The sequence below is a fragment of the Pantherophis guttatus genome, chromosome 10, assembly GCF_059756535.1.
Source record: "Pantherophis guttatus breed Tessera chromosome 10, ASM5975653v1, whole genome shotgun sequence".
NCBI lineage: Eukaryota > Metazoa > Chordata > Lepidosauria > Squamata > Colubridae > Pantherophis > Pantherophis guttatus.
The window spans coordinates 2,361,709-2,384,783 of NC_142072.1; the positions used below are offsets into that span (position 1 = coordinate 2,361,709).

General features: G+C 41.7%; 1 protein-coding gene across 1 annotated transcript; it reads left to right on the top strand.

The window, feature by feature from the left end:
• The first annotated feature begins 107 nt into the window (after positions 1-107).
• Positions 108-22,833, top strand: LOC117677719 (galectin-9-like). The gene is made up of 24 exons (XM_060693807.2): positions 108-256; positions 1,040-1,072; positions 2,132-2,167; positions 3,457-3,492; positions 4,794-4,832; positions 6,377-6,448; positions 6,972-7,010; positions 8,029-8,064; positions 8,774-8,809; positions 9,850-9,888; positions 10,954-11,022; positions 12,143-12,175; positions 13,436-13,468; positions 14,185-14,273; positions 14,594-14,795; positions 15,188-15,322; positions 16,849-16,878; positions 17,755-17,843; positions 18,159-18,357; positions 18,760-18,894; positions 19,486-19,515; positions 20,433-20,521; positions 21,733-21,895; positions 22,476-22,833. Exons 1-24 carry the CDS (start codon positions 206-208, stop codon positions 22,620-22,622), a joined length of 1,860 nt encoding a protein of 619 aa, XP_060549790.2. The 5' UTR covers positions 108-205; the 3' UTR covers positions 22,623-22,833.
• The last annotated feature ends 242 nt before the right edge of the window (positions 22,834-23,075 follow it).

Sequence of the window (23,075 nt, forward strand, 5' to 3'; positions counted from 1 at the left end):
CTCAGTTTTTTAGCTTTAATTTGAGCATGGAGGATGGAATTGTGCATGATGCAAGGGAAGTGTAACATTTCCTTGTAGATCAAGTAACAATAGAGGCATTGGGTTTGGGCAATGAGGCTCAAGATATTAAAATGTGGCAGGGGAGCTGGATAAAGTCACATAGAAGAACAGCAAGGACCAGAAGAGCTGAAGAGCAACCAAGGAGATGCGTCTCATTTTGATATTTACTTTGATTTTTACGCTTTCTGCACAGCGGGTAAGGCTTAATTTTGTGGGTTGCAATAGCTTTTCAGCTGGAGTGCCTGCAGATGAAATGAGTATGCATCTTTTTGAGCTTGTGTAATTTACACATTTCTTTATGAAGGGATTGAAAAATGCAGACAGAGGGATTTGAGTACTCGATCTTTTAATGATCGGGAATTCAACTCCATCAGTGGTTCTGGATTCGGGTTTTGCATCCTGTTCTCTGCATTAGCTTTCTCGGTGTTCACATTATCATGAGAGTCAGAGATAACCTTTTGTTGGATCTACTGAGTTGGACCAATATAAAATGCTGAAAATTTCTTTGGTTGGAAAGATATAAGTTAAGTGTGCACGGTATAAGAAGAGCTTAAGATGAATAAAAATAAGGGACATAGCAAAATTCACAGGTTCATTGGCACCTAAGATGCATATTGTATTTGAGTCCCTTAGGAATAGGGCGGTATATAAATTTAATAAATAAATAAATAAATAAATATTACCTGGAAACATCTAAGGAAGCGTAATGTTTGACATTTAATTGACATATGGTGTCAAGGCTTATTGGTGGTTGGGTGAATGTGGAAAAATATTGAAAAGAGAAAGGAAAGATAAAAAGGTCTCAGAACTTTATTCATTCAAGTTTGGGGGTTTGGCCCACTCTTGGTAAAAAAAAAAGTGTTTTCTGCATGGAGAAATGCAGTCATTCATATGTGTTCTATTTAGTGATGCAACCATTGGAGAAGTCATATATGTTATCATGTAAGGATCAGACTGATACCCTTCATTTCTCTTGTAGGAAAGTGGCAATGAAATGATGAAAAAAGTTATGGTAAGTAGTTCTTCATTCATCTTGTGCTCTTTCCTTGGGGAATATCAGTCCACTCTCTGGGTGGTTTACAATGTCAGCATATTGTCAGCCCTCAACAATCTGGGTCCTCGTTTTATCAACCTTGGAAGGATGGAAAGCTGAATCAATCTCGAGCCCCATCCACATCAAAGTCCAGGCTGTAGGTTTGCCTGCAATCCTCCATTCTAATCCAGCAGGGCTCTATCATTAAACTATGGATTCTTAATTCCACCTACCCTCATAAAACATCAATTCATATATGCTGCCATGAATTTTAGCTCTTTCACTTTTAATTTAAGCTTACCCTTTGCTTCCCTGCTTCATTGATCAATTCCATTCCAGAAAAGTACCATAAAGGGAGGGAAAATGCACCCATTCCGGCATGTCCCACAAAGCCTCCTTCCTTACAGATGGGCAGAGGGTTCCCCATGAACTCCTGGTGAATGTGAATGAATCTAAAGAAGGAAGGAATTCATTGTTACAGATAAGGAATTGTTGAAAGCACTCTTTGGGACTTACTTGCAAGTCAGCTAGATGCTCACTTAATTGTTTTGCCTTCCAGTCCCACTTAATTAGTATGCTCATTAGAATGCCACAAAGTTCATCATCAGATGCTTTGCTGAAATCAAGATATTCTGCACACATCTACATGTTCAATATTGCCACAATCTATAAAAAAGTTACCCATCAGAAAAATGAGGTATTGTCATGACATCAGTCATTGATTTTGAAGGTGAAGAAGCTGCTCCAGCAGAACCTGTATGTCAGCCTCTGGACACATAAAATAAGGAACCACCTAAGGCTGATAAAACACAGGCTCTTCAGGTAAAACAGACAGATAATGTTGATGCAAAGCTACTCTGCCCTCCCCACCCAACAGGTTTTGTGCTGTTCCTCCTAAACAGAACAGAGTTGGAAGGGACCTTGGAGGTCTTCTAGTCCAACCCCTGCTTAGACAGGAAACTCAATATCATGCACAGATGGCACGGTTGGAGAGTCATATATGTTTTGCTGTGATTAAACCCTTTGTTTCCATTGTAGAATGCAATTGGTGAGGAGGGTCGAGAACAAGTAATCGTAAGTAGTTCTTTAACCATCTTTTCCTCTTTCCTAGTGAAATACCTTCCTTGCATGTGATCAAGCACTCCTTTGGGGATTATACACACACACACACGTGTCTCAAAATTTAGCAGTTTATATTCCCAGGTTAAATTTTTTTTAAAAAAAAATTGCATACTTCCATCTACCTCCAAAGTTTGGGGAGTAGGTGGAGGTCTTTTGAGTTCTCAAATAAGGGTTTTAAGACCCAGGATGGCTTAAATCTTTTTCAGAACTTTTTCTGATCAGAAAGTGCTCTGAATCTGAAATGACATTCTTGTAGCATTTGGAAGAGAAAATGAGATGCTATTATGGTATTTCAATAGCTTCTTTTCCTTACAGGACTACCCAGAAAAAAGAACATAAATAGGTGGACACACAAAACTGCATATTTAATATATATATTTCATCTTTGAATTTACTTGGAAGAGGAAGAGGCAAAGAGATAGGAAGATGGGGGGCTACATGAAGCGGAGTAAAGAAACAGCATTCTATCATAAGGATGTCTTATCCAGACTGTGCCTCAGCATGCTGTCTTCAATAAGCAACTAAGTCAGAAGATTGTTTAAAGGCAATTTATTAGATTACTATGATAAAGAGGGGTCTCTCTATGAAAGTGGAGAAAGAACCTGGAAAAATGGTTTACACTTACTTTTACCGTTAGCACAACAGACATTTCAAAGTAAAAGCTGATTCTGGTTTAGAAACAATCATCTGTCCAGTTACATTATTAGAATTAAAACATCCAATAATATGTGAGCATAGCCGTAGAAAAGAGCATTGTACTCTGAATAAAAGTGAAAGAAACATTTGCAAGGAAATAAACCTCAAATGGGTATGGATAAGTTACATTTGCAATGCTTCTCAACCCTGGGCTTGAATACTTGCATTGTTCATGGAGGCTTGGGAACAGCTGGAAACTAAAATGGTTTATCTACAATGCATTGAATACTCCTGCCAGTCCTAGTTTCTAAAAGGGAGGATTTTTTTATATTCGTATCAAAGGTTAAGGCTTATGACAAATTATTAGCAATACATTTGACGAAAGCAAATTTAAAATATACAAGAAGTCCCATGTTAGTTGGCCACTGCAACTGTTCTACAAAATTGAAAATATTACAGTCCATTTCTCATGGCCCACAGAGGGAAGCAATAATTCATATAAATGGTGTCTAAGACGGTAGTGATGGCAGGGATAAGAGAGGTCCTGGGGTGGGGGGGGTTGTCTTCGGTTAGAATAGAATTTAACGTGCTTCTTTTCTTTGTAGAATTCTTTGCATGAAAGCGATCTTCAAAAATTAATGGTAAGTAGCTCTTTCTTCACCTTCTGCCTATTTTTTTGTGACTAATAGACTTCCTGCCTGCAATGAAGCATCCCTGTGTTACAATAACCCTGACCTCAAACTAAAACCTACTTCATTTGGTTGTATGTGTGTGTAAGGCCTGTTTAAGAACTGTCCCCAAGGAAGTTTTGCACTGAGGAAGATCGTTCCTTTTTGATGTGACTGATCTGCGTGGTTCAAATGTAGTTTGGATCAAACGATCCAAAAAATTATAAGGAAGCCTAAATCTTTGTCTGGGTTACTTAGTCTACACTTTTAATGTTGTAGAAATTTCATGCAACCCTTTTATCTTGGCTACATTACTGGAATTTGCATAATGTAATAAATACTAAGTTGATCAAATAGTCTGAATTTCCACAATCCAGTAACCCAACCCCCCAAATTAACCAAAATTAAAATTATCGTGTTTAGAAAGTTATGCTAATGCAGTCGCTATGTTACTCCCTCGTCCTAGGGATCTTACACAGGTAGACCTTGACTAATCACTTCGGTGAAGCCTGCCAATCACCGGAGTCAGTCATGACAGTCATAAATCAGGTCACCCACAATTTTAGTGGTGGTTAAGAAACATTATCATTAAAATCTGATAGATTTTTACTGAAAATCAGAATGCAGTTTTCAGCAAAACTTGTAAAATGGCTACAACCGGCCATAAATGTGGCCCATTGCCAAGTGCCTGACATATAGGGATGTGACAGTGGGAGAGAGGGGCCCAGCTGTGGGAACTTTGGAACTGGTTGTAAGTACTCTCAGGGAGATCGCTCATAACTTCTCACAGTCGCAAAGCAACCAGTCATAAGTGGAGGACTATAAATATGGACTGTAGAGATTTAATGTCAGGAGGCCAAACAGCTTGAACTCCAAATACCCCTTCTGTTAATGGACCTCTTTTGTCAGGAATCATCTTATCTTTTGAGATGGAAATTAAATATAAGTATTATTCCACTGGATTCTTTGGGCAGAGTCAGGTTGTGTGAAAGTGGAATACTGAAAAGAAAATGAAACAAAATGTTTCAGAACATCATTCATCCTTGTGTGCCTTTTTCACCCAATTGGAATCTGTTCCGATGACAAATGCTTGTGTCACATCTGCAGAACGAAGCATTTTGCGCATATGATATCAAAGATGGTAGTACTGGCAGAGTGTTTTTTTAGTTCAAAGATGTATATAGCTGCCCATCTTGTGACGCAGGATCTGAGTTAGAGAAGTCATCTGTGAGGTCATGTCAAAATAGAAGAAATGCCTTTTGTTTTCTTTGCAGGATTGTGTAGAAAGTGTGTGTGAAATGACTGATTTCACGGTAAGTAACTCTTTGTTCATCCTCTGTTGTTTCCTTATGAAATATTCTCCTTGCATGCGATCAAGTCTCCCTATTGCCATTCTCCCCAGAGTTTCAGGAAAGAAAGCATGGCTTTACTCTATAAAATGCACCCACCACCTGCATTGCTGTAAAGCAGGCTGCCCTAAAATAGCAATAGCCCTTTGACTTATATACCACTTCATAGTGCTTTACAGCCCTCTCTAAGCGCAGAGGTGGGTTTCAGCAGGTTCTGACCAGTTCTGGAGAATCGGTAGCAGAAATTTTGAGTAGTTCGGAGAACCGGTAGTAAAAATTCTGACTGGCCCCACCCCAAACTTTTCTCTGCCTCCTAAGTCCCAACTGATTGGGAGGAAATGGGGATTTTGCAGTAACCTTCCCCTGGAGTGGGGACAGAATGGAGATTTTACATTTTACATCCTTCCTCTGCCACGCCCACCAAGCCATGCAACACCCACCAAGCCACGCCCACAGAACCGGTAGTAAAAAAATTTGAAACCCACCACTGTCTAAGCGGTTTTACAGAGTCAGCATCTTGCCCCCAACAATCTGGGTCCTCATGAGGAAGGGTTGATGGGATCATTCGTTATTGTTGTTATTCCTAGTACAATTACTTAAAGTACAGCTAGTCGTTGGATTATGACAGGAATTGGGACCTGGAATTCTGTTGCTAAGCAACACAAAAAGAAAGCATGTGGCCACCTGATCATGTCACTTAGCAAAATTCCGACTGAGATCAGCATATGTGGGCCTGATTGGGGTAGATTGCAGGGGTGATACAGAAATATAATTTTATGTCATTTTATCCTATCTTACATATTTATGTATTAAATTATTGTATTTTATCCTACTCTTATTTTAAATTGTTTAGGATTTTATTTATAGTTTATGTTTTTACTTGGCTGTTTACCGCCCTGAGTCCTCAGGGAGAAGGGCGGTATACAAATTTAACAATAAATAAATAAATAAATAAATTAAGGACCACAAAATGCCAAATGGTTTCAGCTCAACTATGTTGCCCAAATTACACTCAGATGGAAGACTGGGTGGCAAAAAGAGGGTTTTGATATTCAGGTTGGGTTATGGCTTATAGGGAAATTCAGCTCTGGCCTTGAGAAGGGGAAGGAGACGAAAATGGTTGTTCAGCTCTGGGTAAGTCGAATGGGTGAAAGAGTGAGTCAGCGTAGTTCCAGATTGACTTTCTTGTCCTTAAAAAGGAATAATGGAAGTTTTAAATGGGCTTTCAAATTTCTGCTGCTAAATCCACCAATACAGTGGCATTCCTGGAATCCCTGCCATGGCTTTCCTTGACCTTGCCTACCTCAAAGGGTTGATGTGGCTTTACATACCTTCTCTGGTGATGTGAGACCATTCACATCAATATCCTCCATGGCCCTCAAGGGCTCACCAGTTTATTTTAATGGACTGCAGTGGCCCAGGTAAGACCCACATGCATCATGCACTGGAACCATGCAGTAATGAAGAAATTCATAGAAGAGGTTAATGGTTTTTCTCCTTCCTTGTAGGACCTCATGGAGAAGATGTTAAATGTTCTTAAGGAGATACCACATGGCGATAAACTGATATATAAATTGATGGTAAGTAGACACACACTTAAGTTCTCTCATTTCTTCTATGACTTCTATGTTACCCTTCTTAGATATAACCTGATCACCCTTCTTGAGCCTGATTCCCATCAAATGATCTCCAGACATTTCAGGAAGAATTCCAGAGGAAGTTACAAACTCTTGGGAAGATTTAAAGAAAGGCACTGTTTTGACTGTTGTCCAGTTTCACAGGTCTTTCCTTTGGCTTAGGCCTTAGGAGAAAGGCTTAAACAAGGATGTCAAGAAATCTTTAGAAGAGCTGCACAATAATGTATCATTTAAGGGAAAAAAATCACAAAATCCCTTTGCTCACAGCACTAACAAGTCTCAGAATGCTATTAATTCATTTTTTTAGCCTTTATCATTCCATTTGGCATAGTTCCTATCTGGAGAATGAAATATATAGATGGAATTGATATACTGTATGGTATTGAAGTTATCTGCAATGGTATAGTTATAGTTAGCGATAGTTATTTTATCAGAATAGAACTGATCCCTTTCATTTCTTTTGTAGAAGGAACTCTTCAAACATGGTCGTCTGGCTGAGTTGGTAGTAAGTAGCTTTGATTTATCTTCTTATGTTTCTTTCTTTAATTTCTTCTTGCATCTGAACAAGGATCTCCTTCATTTTTCTTCACCCAGCACTTAGAGCATCTCCAGAGTCTGGAGAGCACAAACCCAGCAAATAGGTTGAAAACATTTGACTTGTTTTTAAGGCAGCTTAAAGCAACCAACTGACCCCCTTCAAAACAAAACCCAAAACCCAGAGGCTAAATTGGAGAGAAGTTTTCCTCTGGGTTTGATTATGAATTAAAAAAAGATTTTATTTCTGACATGGCTGTCCCCATGAGGAGAAGGGATGTGTGCAAGATGATGTCATGATGCAGTTGTGAGTGATGTCAGCGACTAGGTTTGTGTGACCTTTATTTGATGACATCACGATTCATGTCATCATTTGTGTATCATTAGTTGTAGACACTCCTGCTTGAGAAAATGCGGGCCCATCCTGGGCTACATCAAGTCAATCTTGTCCTTATTTTTTTTTATAATAGACTGAATTTCCTACATAATTAGACTAAATTTCCTGACATAATTTAGGACCATGAAATAAATATCAAGAAATGCATAAGAAAAATACATGGATTAGATCACAGAACTTCTAAGAAGCCTGGATCTAGGTTCAGATATGGAAGTGAAGACAGGTAGTGCATATTCCCAAAAGTGCTTTAACCCCAAAAGGCATGTCTGTCAAAGCACCTCCGAAACCCTCTTTTGTGTTCATGTATAAATTCAATACAAGCATTCTGATTCAGGTTTCTCTGTGCTTGTGTGAATGTGGAAGAACATTAAAAGATAATGAAAACAATAAGGCGGCCTCAGAATACTATTAATTCAAGTTTGTGTTTTTGGTCCCAAATCGCTTTGTGCTGTAATAAATAATGAAAATTTGCAATCGGTAGAATGAAGAAATTCATTTTCTTGAGATATGAAATGGCAGAGAAAGCATGGTTGGAGAAGTTATATACCTTCTGATGTCAGAATAGAGCTGATAACCTTTGTTTCCATTGTAGAATGGATTGAGTGAGGAATATACATTGGAAATAATTGTAAGTATCTCTTTGACCATCTTCTCCCTTTTCCATGGGAAATACCTTTCTTCCATGTGTTCAAGCAGTTCTTTTCAGATTCTATCCAACCTCCACCAAAATTTAGTCTTATATAGAAAGCACTGATGTACCCAAGTTATATATTTAGGAGGATTGTTATCTTGCTTTAGGACGAAAGCTATGATTTTTTAAAAAAAAATTAAAAATTTAATGCCCACCTATGAGTGTCCAAATTCTGATGGGTGGGGATGAGTTGGGTGGGAAAAGAAGGGCTTTAGGATGGCATGAATCTTTTTTGAACCTTTTTCTGACTAGAAAATGCTCTGAATCTGAGCTGACATTCTTGTAGCAGTTGGAAGAGGAAATGAGAATAAGTTATTGTGGGATTTTAGTAACCCCCTTTCCTCCCAATAGCTACATTGAAAATCAAGAAGAGCAGATATAAGTGGAAACACAAATTTGCTTATTTAATTATGAGTATTTGAACTTTCTTGGAGGAAGAAGAGGCAGGGGATGTGGAGGTGAGGGTGGCTACGTGAAGCAGAATAAAAAATGAAATTTCATCATAAAGAGAATAAGAATCATAAGAAATGTGTTTTTCCTAAGTGGAGGAGAGCAGCAATTCATGGAAATAATATCTAAGATGATAGCGATTGCAGGGATAGAGAGGTCTTGGGTGTCTAATTTGACGTTTTTGTTTCCTTTGTAGAATATTTTGGAAGCAAAAGACATTGGAAAATTAATAGTAAGTAGTTATTTTTTCATTTTTCGCCGTTTTGTTGAGTGATATTCTTCTTGCATGCAGTGAAGCCCCCCAGAGCAGGCAGGGCCAAAACATTTCACCCCTTTTCTTTTTGAAATAATTTATCCTTTAGAAAAACAGCCACTGCCGAGTAGAAAAGGCAGGGATGTGCCTGTGAGAAATTGGGGGAAGCCATGCCATGCACATGATTGCATGAGGGATTTCTCTCCCTGAAATTTCTCTCCCTTTTTGGTGTGACACACCTGTGTGGTCCAAATGCAGTTTTGTTGTTGTTCAGGTGGGGATGTGACAACAAGGGAGAGGGGCCCAGCCATTCGAACAGGGTTATAAATATCCTCAGGGAAGTCTGTCATAATTTCCCACATTCGCAAAGCAATACATCATAAGTTGAGGAGTAGAAATATGGCATATAGACATGTAATTCTCAGATTTGAACTCTTATGAATATAGGATAAGGATACGAATAAATGGGGACATTAGGACAGGGACAGTAGGCACGTTGGTGCGCTTATACACGCCCCTTACAGACCTCTTAGGAATGGGATGAGGTCTACAGTAGACAGTCTAAGGTTAAAGTTCTGGGTGTTTGGGGAAGAAACCACAGAGTCAGGTAGTGCATTCTAGGCATTGACCACTCTGTTGCTGAAGTCGTATTTTCTGCAATCGAGTTTGGAGCGGTTTTACCTTAGATTTGTATCTATTGTGTGCTCGTGTATTATTGCGGTTGGAGCTGAAATAGTCATTGACAGGTAGGATGTTGTAGCAGATAATTTTGTGTACTACACTTAGGTCAGACTGAAGGTGGCGTAGTTCTAAATTGTCTAATCCCAAAATTTCAAGCCTGGTGGCATAAGGTATTCTGTTGCGAGCAGAGGAGTGGAGGACTCTTCTTGTGAAATATCTCTGGACTCACTCAATTGTATTAATGTCCAATATACAGTGCGGGTTCCAGGCAGATGAGTTGGAGAAATCATATGTTGTATCTTTTCGAAAAAACATATTATCTTTTGTTTCCCTTATAGAATATGAATATAGGTCAAGGTGATAGTTCTAAGTCAATGGTAAGTAGATTGTGTTCATATTCTGAGCTTTCTTTGAGTAAAATTCTTTTTGCATGCAATAAAACACTCCTTTTGTTATTCCACACCTCTCAGAAAGCATCTTCAGAGATCCAGAATAGTAACTGAGCAGGCAAGGCCAAAATATTTCATTTATTTCAACTCCTTTTTAAAAGCAGCTTCAAATAGCACTATACCCTTTAAAACAATAATGATTCCCAAATTGGAATGATGATTCCCCTGGGAACCAAGTAGCAAAGAGAGAGAAACTTATATTTTGGAACTAACCCCAAGGAATATTTTTGAGATGAGGAGGGTTTCTCCAAAATCATTTTTCTCTCTGCAAAATGGCAAATTCTTGGCTCAAGTGGTCTTTCTATCAGATGCAATTTTGCTGGTGAGATGTCTTTCCTCATTTCCCTTCCCGGGATTAATTTTATCAGAATTTGTTTTGGAAACACAGCTTGACTTTGTTCTCCTTGAGCAGGGATAGTATAGTTTTAGACAGGCTTGCAGGTTTCTACTAATAAACCCAACAACATTGTATGATTTTCCATTAATCCCTGCCATGGCTTTCTTTGACTTTGCCTGCCTCAAAGAATTGATATAGCATTATGTTCCTACTCTGGTGTTGTGAGGCCATTCATATCATTATCCACCATGGCCCTCGAGGGCTCACCAGTTTATTTTAGTGGGCTGCAATGGCCCAGGCAAGACCCAGAGGTGGGTTTCAGCAGGTTCTGACCAGTTCTGGAGAGCCAGTAGCGGAAATTTTGAGTAGTTTGGAGAACCCGGCAAATCTCCAACCTTTGGCTGGCCCCGCCCCCATCTATTCTTTGCCTCCCGAGTCCCAGCTGATCGGGAGGAAATAGGGATTTTGCAGTAACCTTCCCCTGCCATGCCCACCAAGCCACACCCACCAAGCCATGCCATGCCCACCAAGCCACACCCACAGAACCAGTAGTAAAAATGTTTGAAACCCACCATTGGCAAGACCCACACATATCATGTATTGGCACAACTTATGAAGGAATCTGTAATGGGTTTTTTTCTTCTTCTTCCTTATAGTCAATCGGGAAAAAGATAATACCTATTATCAAGAAAGCTAAAGGTGGCAAAGGAGTGTCTAAACTGATAGTAAGTAGATACACACTTAATTTGTCTTGTGTCTTTTATGTTTTCAAAGTTGACTTTCTTTTGACAAGTAGCCCTCTTGTGACTAAATTCCCCCCACCCCCAAGGATTTACAGGCATTTCAGGAACAATTCTAGCAGGAAATTAAAACTCTTGGGAATATGTAAAGGAGAGCATCATGATGATGCTCAGAATTTGAGAGATTATAGCTTAGAAGAAAGTCTTAAAAGAAAAGGTCAGGAAACTCCATAAATATTTATACTTTTCCTGAAGGTATCTGCCCATTCTACCTGATTGGATAAAGTAGGTATGCTTTAAAGTTCTTTCCCATAAGATTGCCATCTAGTGCAGTGTTTTTCAGATGTGTGGACTTCAACTCCCAGAATTCCCCAGCTTGTATGCTGACTATGGAATTCTGGATGTTGGAGATCTCACTTCCCTAAAGTTGCCAGGTTTGAGGAACACTGGTGTAATGGGATCCAGAATTCCATTTCCATTGTAACTCCTGCCCGCTGGGTCACTTTTCCTCCTGGGATCCAGTAGGTCTCCTGGAATCCACTTTTTTAACCTTCCGGAAGGCTGTGGGAGAAGGTGAGGTTGTAGCCTGAATATGGTGGCAAGGTCTGGGTTGGAGAATGGTGGCGGCACCAGATTCTTCTTGCTTTTTTTGTTTTTAGAGTGTTTTGATTTTGTACCACAGCTGTGAACCACCCAGAGCTGCCTGCTTTAAGATGGATGGCCATATCAGTTTTTTAAAGCAATTAATTAAGACACATATATTTTTTAAAACCCAGTTCTTTACAAGAATTGCTTGTTTTTGAAAGAAAAAGTTCCCCAAACCCTTTGCTCATGAAAACAAAATAAAACCCTCAATTAATTATTATGCGTCTCTTTGATCCCAATCAGTCTATGTTCTGATAAGAAAGGCGACTTTCCAACTGAGGAATGAAATACAAATATAATTATCACTATAAATATACAATATGGATATATAATATTGGAGATGGCAACTACACCCGTTCTTGATTTGAACAAACTAGTGGCCCAGCCTGATGATCACAAATCCTCACAGGATGCTCTGCCCGATCATGATTTTAAAGATATCCTTTTGTTTCCACTTTAGAGTATGTTTATCGGTGATGGAAATGTAAAAGAGGTAAGTAGCTGGAAACAGAAAGCATCAAAGGGCATCTAAGAGTGATTCTTGCCTCGTTCATTAGAGGGTCACAGAGAGGGAAGGGAAAATCCAATCAGCATTCAGATTCTTGGTATAGCAAAACTGTGCACGTCACTTTTTAAAATTGTTTGCCCTGTGAATATCTCCAGGCTCATAATTTCTTCTTCATTTCCTTCAAGGGAATTCCACTATTTCCATAGCATGTTTAGATGAAGACTCACATTACAATGAGCAGGGGTTGGACTAGAAGACCTCCACGGTCCCTTCCAACCCTCTTTTTCTATCTTCTGTGTTCAGAATGGCCTAGGTCCCTTTGGATCTTTTTCTGACTAGCAAAAATCAGAAATTTGAGCTGAAATTTTATTAGAAATTAGAAGATGACATGGGAATCTTCTTTTGGGTTTCAGAGACCGGTTGCTTCCTACACAGTAGCTGCACAGGAAAACATACAAAGGAGATCTTGATGGACCAAGAAAGCTGTATCTACAACCATGTCTCTCTTTTCCTTTTGTAACTTGCTTTGGAGTAAAAGGAGATGGGGGTGCAGGATGCCTAGAAAGGAGAGGGCCCCCAAAAGATCTTCCCATTAGATATAGCTTTGCATATAATGGATTTCAGATGTAATAGATTCTCTCACTTTCTTTCATTTCACATGGGAATTTTGTGAAACCCCAAAAAAGGAGATTTTCAACTCATCTGAAATATTTAACAAAAAAAAATCTACCTTAATAACCTGGTCTACTACTTCGTGTTACAAAGCACATGCAACACACTTATTCTGGCTATTAATCTATTCTGCAATCTCCATAATATATGAAGTGGTAAGCAGATCAAAAACCTTGACTTGGTTCGGTAACTAACATGAACTCAAAAGTCACATATGGAATGTGATCACGTTCTGTAAGGTTCCTGAAAGAGCTTTTACCTCAGAGCTAGGTCTGTTAAAGGCCCTCAGTTCTCAGCAACGAATTTCATGCGTCAAGGGCTAAACTCAGCGCAACCATTTTTCTCTGTGCACATTATGGATGTGTGAATTTGGAAGGACATTGAAAAGAAATTAACTCTCCCAACAGTTTTTAACAAATATCACTATGTGTTGTGTGAAAGAATGCACATTTTTAAATCTGGAGAATGAAGATATTCATGTATCTGATGCTGAAGATGGTGGTGATGGCACAGTTTGAGAAGTCATAAGTATAACCACATCAGAGTAGAATGTTAATTTTTGTTTCCCTTCAGAGCTTGAATGAGGGTGGTGAGTTTGCAGTGATGGTAAGTAGCTTTTGTTTATTTTGCTTTCTTTCCCATTCTTCTTCCGTCCAAATAAGCAACCTGCTTCATTCTTCCTCCTAAACCAAAAACATCTTCAGATTCCCCCGAGCATAATCACAACGGGAAGAGCCCAAACACTTGGCTTGTTTTTAACCTCCTTTTTCCAATTGATCACTTAAAAATTGGCTAAATCTCCCATACCTGTTTGGGGCTTGATCCCCCACCCCACTGCTTTAACACAATTCTTTCCTCCCAATGTGCACAGTTGCAGCAGCCACCCCACCCATCCACAGATGAAACACAATTCTCCTACAAAAGCTCCAGAAATGTAGAGAAAAACACAGATGCTCTCTTGGTCCCACCAGCCTGACTCAGTTGGCACTTGCAATGTTTCTCCTTTCCTTAGAAGTTCCTCCAGTGCAGGGAGAGATGTGATAAGAGGCTGGCACCAGCCAGTCTACTCAATCCACTGATCATCTATAGAGTTAAAGCAGAACCGGTCCATGGCTGCACTTCTGGTGCTTCCTCCACACCCTCCTTCCCCTGACACGTTGGGGGGATTAATCCTTAGCAGAGGCCCTCCCAGGAGGTCTTTATTTGACTCAGAAGCCATATAGAAAGGCTGATATAAGGCACAGGTTGTGGTTGGCTGGTTTGAAACTCAGAGTTGTGTTTGTAAAGTCCCTGGTTTGGTTCCTTATTTTCATGTCTTCCAGGCTCTCCCTTACCATCATCCTGTCCCTGGTGGACTCCGTCCTGGGATGGCTGTATATATTCAAGGCTCAGTGCCCAAAGACAGCAACAGGTAAAGTTCCTTTGCAGGCTCGCAGGAAGGACAAGTTGCTACCTTATTCAAAATAATAGTAATAAGACTATTATGTTGTTAAGGATAGCTTGTATAATCCAAATTCTGCCTGTTTTAATTTTCCTGCTTCTTCCAACTCCAACTAAGCTATGCGGGTTTTAGGAATTTTGAGTTTTCTCTTAAAGCAAAACAAAACTATCCTACAGATTGTAGCTTCAGAGCAACGGAGAAGCAAGTGGGGAGGAGCAGAACTTTTCTCTGAGATTGCTCCCCCCACTTCCCCATTTTATTTTCCTCTTCTTTTCTCCCTCTTTCTCCAGATTCGGTGTGGACTTTGCCTTTGCAAAGTATCAGGGGCCCGATATCCCCTTCCACTTCAACCCTCGCTTCAGTTGGTGGAATAAAGTTGTGCTCAACTCATTTGAGTCTGGCAGATGGAGAAAGGAAGAGAAACGCAAGATGCCCTTCCGGAAGGGCGAGCATTTCAAGGTCATCTTCATGGTCACTGAGGCCGGATACCAGGTTGGTCCATTTGACAGAGACCCCTTTGGGACTGAAGGCCCCCTTCAGCCTCTTGATTTTTCCTCCAGAATTCGCTATTTGTCTGGAATGAACCACAAATATATTGTATCACTAAGTTATTATTTCATCACTGTCGTAATGCAAACAATCACTAAAGGAGGATGACCTGTAGCTGAATGGAAAACATTTCGGTCCAGGGGGAAAAAGATAGTTATCGGTGAAAAAAAGCCCTCTCCCTTATTAAATTTATTTATTTATGACCTTTTTGATTCCCTCTGTGGCCACTCTGCTCAACTTTCGGCTGGGATGTGTTTGTGGCAAGAATAAATTTTCTTGCAAAGAAAATGGACGATCCCAAATGAGACTTGATCCCTTCTGCTTTGTCCTGACAGATCCTGGTGAACAGGAAGCAATTCTATGTCTTCAGGCACAGAATTCCACCACAAAGTGTGCGGTTTATTAAGGTTTTTGGAGACCTGGAGCTGCAGTCCCTGAATGTGACGGCAGAACCAATGATAGGGAACATGGTAAGTGTTTGCTGTTGACAAGTCAGCACCTCCTTGATCTCTCTTTGGGAACGGATTCTGGGTTGGTTCAATCCCCATGCTGCCACTTTCTCTTTCTCCCTTCCAGTTGCTCTTCTTGTATACCTTTCTTGACCCCAAAGAATGGCTGCCCCTCTGGATCCTCAATTGACATGGCTTACATCAATGTATGCTAGCAAAAATAACCATCCAAGGGTGATACTGGGATCAACAACTGCACAGGGAGAAAATTTACTTGAGGCCGGGGTCCTGTTCTCCACCTTGCAGGTGTCCATAAAGTAGAGTTTCTCAACCTTGGCAAATGTCTATAAAGATTTTCAGTCATCCAGGTCATGGTTGTCCCAAAGGTGCTTTTCTTTTTTCAAGAGGCAACTGGACTTTCTGGTTTTTCTTTGAAGATGTTTCACTTCTCATCTGAGACGCTTCTTCAGCTCTGACTGGATGGTGGGGAGTGGAAGGATTTATACTCCTTGCAGACAGCTGGTCATTTGCATTCTTTTAGCGAGTCATTAAGGTCACCTGGAGGTGTATCTGTATCCTCAGGGTCATGTGTTCAATTTTGACATAGATGGCCTCTTTGACCCCTCTTTTAAACCAGCAGTCCTCTCTGTCCAAAATGTGGACTTTGCTGTGTTCAAAAGAGTGAAGTGGCCTCAACGATCCTCTAAAAGGATGCAAATAACCAGCTTGTCTGCAAGGAATATAAATCCTTCCGTTCTCCACCATCCAGTCAGAGCTGAAGAAGCTTCTTGGATGAGAAGTGAAACACCTTCAAGAAAAAACAAAGTCCAGTTGTCATTTCAAGAAGCCCTTTGGGTCAACCTTGGTAACTTTATGTTGCGTAGTCTCAACTCCCAGAATGGCTTAGAAGATGCCCACCTATTCTTATTACCAGACAGGAACACCAGGGAATGTGTAGTGACTGAACATGGCAAGTTGCCTCTGCCTTCACAAGCTTAGAGGGCTGCTGCATGTACTTTTTCCAGACTCTGAGAAATGGGGTGATAACTTTATGTGAATAATCCACAAAATAAGTTTGGGCCAAGGCCACTGTGTTATTTTTTCCCTTGGTGCCGAGAGAGAGAGAGAGAGAGGGTGGGGGGTGGGGGGAGGGAGGGAGGGAGAGGATTTCTCCTGTGATGATCAGTTTTAGCCCCCCAAGATTAACATAATACTCTTAATCTGTTTCCTCCATTCACACAACAGAGTGATTTGCAACAGGCTAAGCTACCTCTCCAAAACCAACCCAGGTGAAAAGTAACCAAGTTGAGCAAATGGTACAAAGGCACCCATGAAAGCTTCAACTGACCTTGGGTGAATGTGCCACACAAACTCGGCCACAGCTGTCTTCTTAGCTTTTAGGGTACAATATGGGCCACCACTAAATCTTCCTGTAAATACTCAAAATGAAAAAAGGGGGGGCAGCAGGCAAGGACATCCAGGGCTAGAGATTTTGGGAGGAAAAACATGGGGTTGTTAACAGCCTGTTTGGATTTCTCTCCCACCAGATAATGACCTCTCCTGAAATCTACCACTTAGTAAGTACCAAGAGACTTGCTAACCCAGCCTGTCTCTCCTTAAAATGGATACTTCAGCTGACGGGACGTTATCTCTTAGCCAGTATTTTAGTCCCGGGGATCAGGCCTGTGGCGCAGTTGCAGTCTCTACGTGGCTGCTGCTTCTTCCTTCAAATATATATCTGTGAAATCCGCCTACTTGCTCTGTAGTTTGGAACTGGCTTACCACCAGCAGGAGCAAGGGTTTCTGGGTGTGGTGGTGAAGGCAAGCCAAGATCCCAATCTACTGAGGGATTGTGAAGTTGAGGTGACTTGTGACATAAGGCTTATGCTTTTTGTCAGAGCAGGTTTATTGGAAGTAATGAAAATATTGGTCACTTATTTGTCAAAAGAAATTGGCTACCCTTCTTAACACAGTTCCTCCCTCCCAGTGTGCATAGTTCCAGCAAAAGTCCCAGCAGCCCGCCAATGAATCATGGTTCTCCTATAAAAGCTCCAGAAATGCAGAGAAAAAGGCCAACTCTTGGTCCTGTCAGCGTGTTCCTCACACCTGCAAAGTTTTTCCTTTCCTTAGAAGTTCCTCCAGTGCAGGGAGCGATGGGAAAGGATGCTGGCACCAGCCAGTCTGGCTCAATCCACTGAGCACCCATAGAGCTAAGGCAGAACCGGTCCATGGTGGCAGTTCTGGTGCTTCATCCACACCTTCCTTCCCCTGATACGTTGAGGGGGGGAGGGAATTAATCTTTATCAGAGGCCCTCCCAGGTGGTCTTGGTTTGACTCGGAAGCCACATGGAATGGTTGATACAAGGCAGAAGTTGTGGTTGGTTAGTTTGAATGTCAGTGTTGTGTTTTGCAGTTAAGTCATTGGTTTGGTTCATCATTTTCGTGTCTTCCAGGCTCTCCCTTATGATCAAACTGTCCTTGGTGGGCTCCATCCTGGGATGTCTATATATGTGAATGGCACAGTGCCCGAAGAAAGCGACAGGTAATGTTGCTTTGGAGGCTCACAGGAAGGGCAAGATGCTACCTTACTCAAAATAATAGTCATAGGATTGTTATGTTGTTAAGGATAGGTATAATCCAAATTCTATGCCAAGATTAAAGCCTTTCTTAATTCTTTGGCTAGTTCCACTTCCTGCTTCTTTCAAGTCCAACTAAGTCATGAGGGTTGGGAACTTGATTCTTCCCTTCAAGCAACAAACCAGGGCAAAAGAGAAGGAAGGGGCAGAATTGTACTCTGAAATGCCTGTAATTCCCCCCCATTTAATTTTCCTCTTCTTTTTTCCTCTCTTTCCTCTAGCTTCTCGGTGGACTTTGCCTGTTGCCAGCATAAGAGGGCTGACATTCCTCTCCACTTCAACCCTCGCCTTTTTCAGGAGACTCTTGTGCTCAACTCATATCAGTCTCACAGGTGGGGAAGGGAAGAGAGACACAAGAATCCCTTCCAAAAGGGAGAGCATTTTGAGATCATCTTCATTGTCAATGAGGCCGAATACCAGGTTGGTACGGGTGACAGAGGCTCCTTTGGGACTGCAGGGGCCTTTTCATTCTCCCCACCCCTTAAATTCACCATTTGTTTGGAATGATCCACAAATGTATTTGTATTGCAAGGTTAGTATTTCATCACTGTCATAATGCAAAACAGTTACTAAAGGAGGACGACCTGTAGCTGAAAAGAAAATATTTTGGTCCAGGAGGAAAAAAACCAGGTGTCAATGAAATAAAAGGCCTCCCTCTTTCTATATGTACTTATTTTGACATTTCTGAGTCTCTTTCTGACCATCCTGCTCTGTTTTGGGGTATGCTTTGCATTCTTGGCAAGAATAAACATTTTTTTTCCCTGCAAAGGAATGGGATGATCCCAAGTGAGACTTGATTTCTGCCGCTTTGCCCTCTGACAGATCCTGGTGAACGGGAACCCCTTCTGCAACTATAGCCACAGATTTCCACCACAAGGTGTGCAGCTCATTAGGGTTGATGGAGACGTGGATCTGCAGTCCCTGAATGTGACGGGAGGGCCAAAGATGGGGAACACAGTAAGTGTTTGCTATGGACAAGTCAGCAGCTCCTGACCTTGACCTTTTTTGGGGAATGGATCCTGGTGGTTCAATCCTCAAGCTGCCACTTTCTCTTTCTCCCCTCCAGCTGCTCTTCTCATACATCTTTCTTGACCCCTAAGAATGGCTGCCCCACTGGGTCCTCAGTTGTTTTGGCATACAAATCTGCATGCTAGCAAAAATAACCATCCTAGGATGATACCAGGGCCAGCAACTGAAGAGGGAGCCAATTTCCCCCAGGCCAAGGTCCTGCTCTGCCCTTTGCAGAGGTCCATGAAGCAGAGTTTCTCAACCTGGCAGTTTTAAGATGCACGTCTTGAACTTCCATAATGGCTTAGCAGCCATCTGTCCGTCCTTATTAAGAAACACCAGCAGCCAAGAAGTCTGCAATGTTGTTTTCCTATCCTTTCATATCATGATGAACCCTGGATATGGACCACCACAAAATCTTCCTCTAAATACGTAGTCAAAAGGAAAAAAGGGGACAGGGGACAAGGATTTCCAGAGCTAGCGATTTTAGAGGAAAAACATGGAGTCACTAATAGTCTGTCTGGATTTCTCTCCCACCAGATAATGACTTCCCCTGCAATCTACCACCCAGTAAGTACGCAGCGTATCTCTCCTTACTTTACCCAAATTTGTGGGGTGGGACAAAAACCAGGAGGTGGGGAGTCTGTCTGTATGCATTCAGGTTGAATTCAAGGAGGTTATTCTTTCCTAGTGTTTCCTAGTGTTTAGCTTTGATCAAGCTTACGGTGAACAAGGACCAGAAACTGGACGTTTTACTAAGTAATCTTCCAAGTGCTTCACCAAGCCTCTAAAATCAGATGGAAGGAAGAAAAAGGAACAATGAATATTTAAGGGAAAATTAGCTTCCTTGGGATTAAGGGGAGGATTAATAATAGTCCCCTCCCCACAGGTCAAAGGCTACCGGCTCCCCATCTCTCAGAAATTTTCTAACCGAACGAGAGAAGTTGGGATGGAAGATGACTGTTGGGTCAACGTGGGGCAGAGTAGAAAGAAAGACCTATATATTGCACCAGGAAGCCAGTTTTTAGAACCAAGGTTGATGATTTCATCTATAATCTCAGTCTTTCGTGATGCAGGGTCTTTCACAGCCTGTGATTCAAAAAGTCAACATGGCAGCCATGCCAGCAACATCCCCACCCCACCTATTTTCTGTGTTCATTGCACATGAAACAATAGGCTGGGCTTTGTTGGCTCCATCCAGGCTTCCATCTTGAATATTTTGACCACACACTGCAGGCAGCTCTACCGAGCAAACGAAGCACTTGAACGCAGCCAATGCCTGAGTTGCCTGGTTGAAGGAAGAGATGCTTGTAACCACCTGACACAAGATCCCGCAAGCTGCCCCCCACCCATGTTGTGGGTCTCCCATTTGGCACCCCAAGACCTACTGGACTGCAACTACTTTGACCTCCAACTACCAGAGATGAGAGAGCCACATGGTTGGATTGGAGAGTCTTAAGTGTAACCTGGGTTCATGTCTATTTCAGCCGGTGCCCTACACAGGCGACATCCCTGGAGGTCTGGGAGCCGAGAGGACCATCACAGTGCGAGGCTCTATTCCGAAGAACGCTAAAAGGTCTCAAGTCTCTCTTTTTTGCATGATTTGGGGATTCAGGCAGAGGAATGGAATCGTAACCATTGGGCACAGCTGCCTTTCTGCAATCAGGGCCACAAGTCCCACGCTGCTGCATCTCCCTGGCATCACACATTTCAGCCCAACTTGCCACCTGGCCCAAGTTAGACACTGGGACTCTGGTTTGGCACAGCAAAGCACCAGTGTTAGGGCAATGTTAGGGGAGTGGAAGCACAATTCTGCACAGTATGAACACTCACTGCCACAAGAAGCAAGGGCTGTTAGCTTAAGGCAGGGTTCCCCAAAGTGGGGAAGTCTGATGAAAGGTTGGATGAGTGAAAGAGTTTGGGGAATTCTTGCTTAGGAGGTGGATTTGAAGGAAGATTTGGAGTCAAACTGTCACTAAGCAGTAATCAGCTGTTCTTCATCAGAAGAATGCTAGTCACTGCTAGACTGCTGCTGAATATATTTTTATTTTAGCAATATCAATAGTACTTACACTTATATACTACCCTAAAGTGATTTACAGCATTCTCTTGAGAGGTTTACAATGTCAGCCTATTGCCTCCAATAATCCGGGCCCTTATTTTACTGACTTTGGAAGGATGGAAAGCTGAGTCAACCCTGAGAACCATCGGGATTGAACTCCAGGCTGTGGGCAGAGTTAGCCTGCAATACTGCATTCTGCCCTCAACATGAGGGCTCCTTAATATGTGCTTGTCTAATTTATAACCCACTGAGAGTTGGTTTAATTGTGGCAGGATGTAAATGCAATGAACAAATGAATAAATAAATACCTAAAATGCTAACTAGAACTAGCCTTCATCCATGGAAGGATCTGGCAGGCTGCTATTGGATTAAGGGGCGGGGCAGTGGTGGGTTTCAAATTGTTTTACTATCGGTTCTGTAAGTGTGGCTTGGTTGGTGTGGCTTGGTGGGTGTGGCAGGGGAAGGATACTGTAAAATCTCCATTCCCTCCCCACTCCAGAGGAAGGTTACTGCAAAATCCCCTTTTCCTCCTGATCAGCTGGGACTTGGGAGGCAGGGGCCAGTCAAAATTTTTACTACCAGTTCTCCGAACTACTCAAAATTTCTGCTACCGGTTCTCCAGAACCAGTCAGAACCTGCTGAAACCCACCTCTGGGCAGGGGGGAATCAGATTTCCCTTTATTTACTCCAAAGACTGAGATGCCTGCCTTTTTCCTCTTTCCAAGGTTTGAAATCAATTTTATGGCTGGCCAAGAGATCCCTCTGCATATTAACCTTCGCATGAAACCATGGAGAGCCATAGTACGCAATAGTTTTTTGAATGGCATCTGGGGAAAGGAGGAACGCAACTTGACCTTCAACCCTTTCCAGCCTGGGCTGTATTTCAAGGTGAGTTGGCTTTGATTCCAGCAGGGAGGGGTGTCCACAGGGAGGACGTCACAAAAGTCAATATGGCTGTCACAGCTATGCAATCGATATATTGGCCATATTTTACCTGGCTTATGCGGACACCCCTGGATTCCAGCAAAGAGTTTGGCTGGTTGCCAGCAAGAAGGCAGTGGGAAGTGAAGAGAAGTTCCAGCTGGTGACTTCCAATTGTGTAAGACTCCATCTTCCATAATTCCCTGCTAGCACAATTTTGAAATCTGAACAGTTGGAAGGCTGGTGTGATGAATGCCCCCTCTAGTGGAGATGAGTGGAATTGCCTCACCAGAATGCCATTCAGAATTATGTTTTTAGCTCTCGGATGGAAAATTACCCTGACATTGCCCTTGGGGTGTTTAGGGGTGTGTGTGTGTGTGTGTGTGTGTGTGTAGAAAACAGCATGACAGTTGTGACCCCCTCATTAAAGTCTCCATCGCTTATATATAGGGAGTGCTTTTTGATTTTGATGCAAGGTATGGATGGAGTGGAGGACCGTAAGTTATCCAGATGTTCAGCCATGTTAATATCCTCCTTCTCTTCCCAGCTCTCAATCCACTGTGACAACCATGAATTCAAGTTTTATGCCAACGACCAGCCCTTCTTCAACTACACCCATCGTTATGTCCCTATCAAACACATCCGCACCATGGAGATCGATGGAGACGTGACCCTTTCCTACATTAAATACTAAGCAATTGGGGGGGGGGGGGGAGAGAATGATCAGTAGCAGCATAGACCCCCCCCTCTTCTTTCTCAGTCTGCCAATACATTGAGAATTCTGTTGAATTTGAATGGTCTGCAAGTTCCTATCTATCTGTCTGTCTGTCTGTCTGTCAATCAGACACTCAAGAATAATAATATAATATTAAGCAACGTTTTCAATAAACCGTTTGATCAAGGAATGCAACAGGCTTATTTTTCTGTCTTCTGAATTTGATCTGTAGATGAGACAAATGTTTGTTTTTTTTAAGTTGGTGCCCTCCAGATGTGTGGGAACAATGTTTCTCAAACCTGGCAAGTTTAAGATGGGTGGATTTTAACCTCTAGCTATCCCCATCTCATACTAGATACTGATCCATCTTATGGCTTTGTATAATTCACAAATTGCAGGGTGGATGGATTGAGAATGGAACTTTTTAAAAAG